General features: G+C 66.6%; 1 protein-coding gene across 1 annotated transcript in view; it reads right to left on the bottom strand.

Annotated features, from left to right (window-relative positions):
- Positions 1-1,125, bottom strand: part of LOC104073296 (intestinal-type alkaline phosphatase-like) — a 1,306-nt gene extending 181 nt beyond the window's left edge. The window contains 5 exon segments of the mRNA XM_009573012.1: positions 94-163; positions 243-377; positions 487-659; positions 764-938; positions 1,012-1,125. Of these exon segments, the coding sequence (XP_009571307.1) occupies positions 94-163; positions 243-377; positions 487-659; positions 764-938; positions 1,012-1,125 (667 nt within the window).
- Between the last annotated feature and the right edge of the window lie 150 nt (positions 1,126-1,275).

Raw genomic sequence — 1,275 nt, 5'->3', positions numbered from 1 at the left:
GGGTCCACACTGAGGCCGCTTCATGCCCCCACCACCACCCCTGGAGCGGGGAGGAGGAGGTGTTGCCAGTGGCGCAGTCAGTGGTGCTCTTACCCATCAGATGACTCACGGAGTCATCCTTGACTGCGTCCAGGCCCTTCTTGTCCCAGACATAGCGGGCGCCCTGCCAGGGAGAACAGAGCTGGTGCCAACGGCACATTCCCCGTGCCTGGCATCACGTCTCCTCCACCTCGGCGCGGTACCTGCTTGGCACTCAGCCATTCGGCAATCAAGTCCAGGCCATCCTTCCTGGTGCCATTCTGAGCTGGGTCCTCCGGGTACTCAGGGTCTGGGGTCCGCTTGGGGGTCATGTACATCCGCCCGCCACCCAGGATCACCTGCCAGGGAGCGGGGAGCTGCCACTGGCACCGCCACAGCCCTGCAGCTCAGCAGACCCTCCCAACGTCCCTGGTGTCCCCTCCCTCCCACGCCTGCTCCCTGGCTCACGTTGATGTCCGTATTGTGCACCAGCTGATAGGCGATGTCCTTGCAACCATCCCGCAATGCCTCCTTGGGCATGTTGGCGTCGGCGTACCAGCTCCGGCTGGCCGAGTGGGCATAGGCTGCCCCAGGGGACGCATGCTGCACCCGCGTGGTCGTCACAATACCTACCGACTTGCCTGCAGCGTGGGCAAGGGTTTACGGGGCGACCGTCCAGCCCTGCACGGCATGGGATGGCCGTGCCCTGCCAGGCTCTTTGACAGGGTTGCCCACTGCCCCGTACCTGCCAGCCTGGCCCGGTGCAGGATGGAGTCCACCTCGTTGCCAAAGGCGGTGCGGCACTTGCCTTAGACGGCCGCCCCGCTCAGCCCCAGCGTCTTGGCATTGGCCTTCACCCCACAGAGGTAGGCTGTGCCCGTGCCAGCGCTATCGGGCACCTGTCGGTCGATGGTGTAGGTCTGGAAGCAAGCGGGGGCCAGTGGGGTTTCGAGCAGGGGTAGGGTGGCCACCCCCCAGCGCTGCCCCACGCACCTTGGCCAGGGCCACGTGGGGAAAGGTCTCCATGGCCAAGACGCTCTCCTCACCCGAGCCGCCGGCCAGCTGTCCCTTGTAGATCCGAGCCGCTGACACCGTGGGCAGCCCCATGCCTGCAGGCATGGCAGAGCCACAGGGTGGCAAGGGGCCAGGACCAGGGACGGTCCTGCCCTCCCCAGGCACTGCCTGGGGCTGGCCAGAGAGGAAGGCACCTGCACCAGCCCCATCTTCTCACCAGCCCCGCCCTCTCGCTGGTGTGGG

This window comes from Fulmarus glacialis, unplaced genomic scaffold, assembly GCF_000690835.1.
Source record: "Fulmarus glacialis isolate BGI_N327 unplaced genomic scaffold, ASM69083v1 scaffold20012, whole genome shotgun sequence".
NCBI lineage: Eukaryota > Metazoa > Chordata > Aves > Procellariiformes > Procellariidae > Fulmarus > Fulmarus glacialis.
This window is presented reverse-complemented; position numbering and strand designations above follow the sequence as displayed.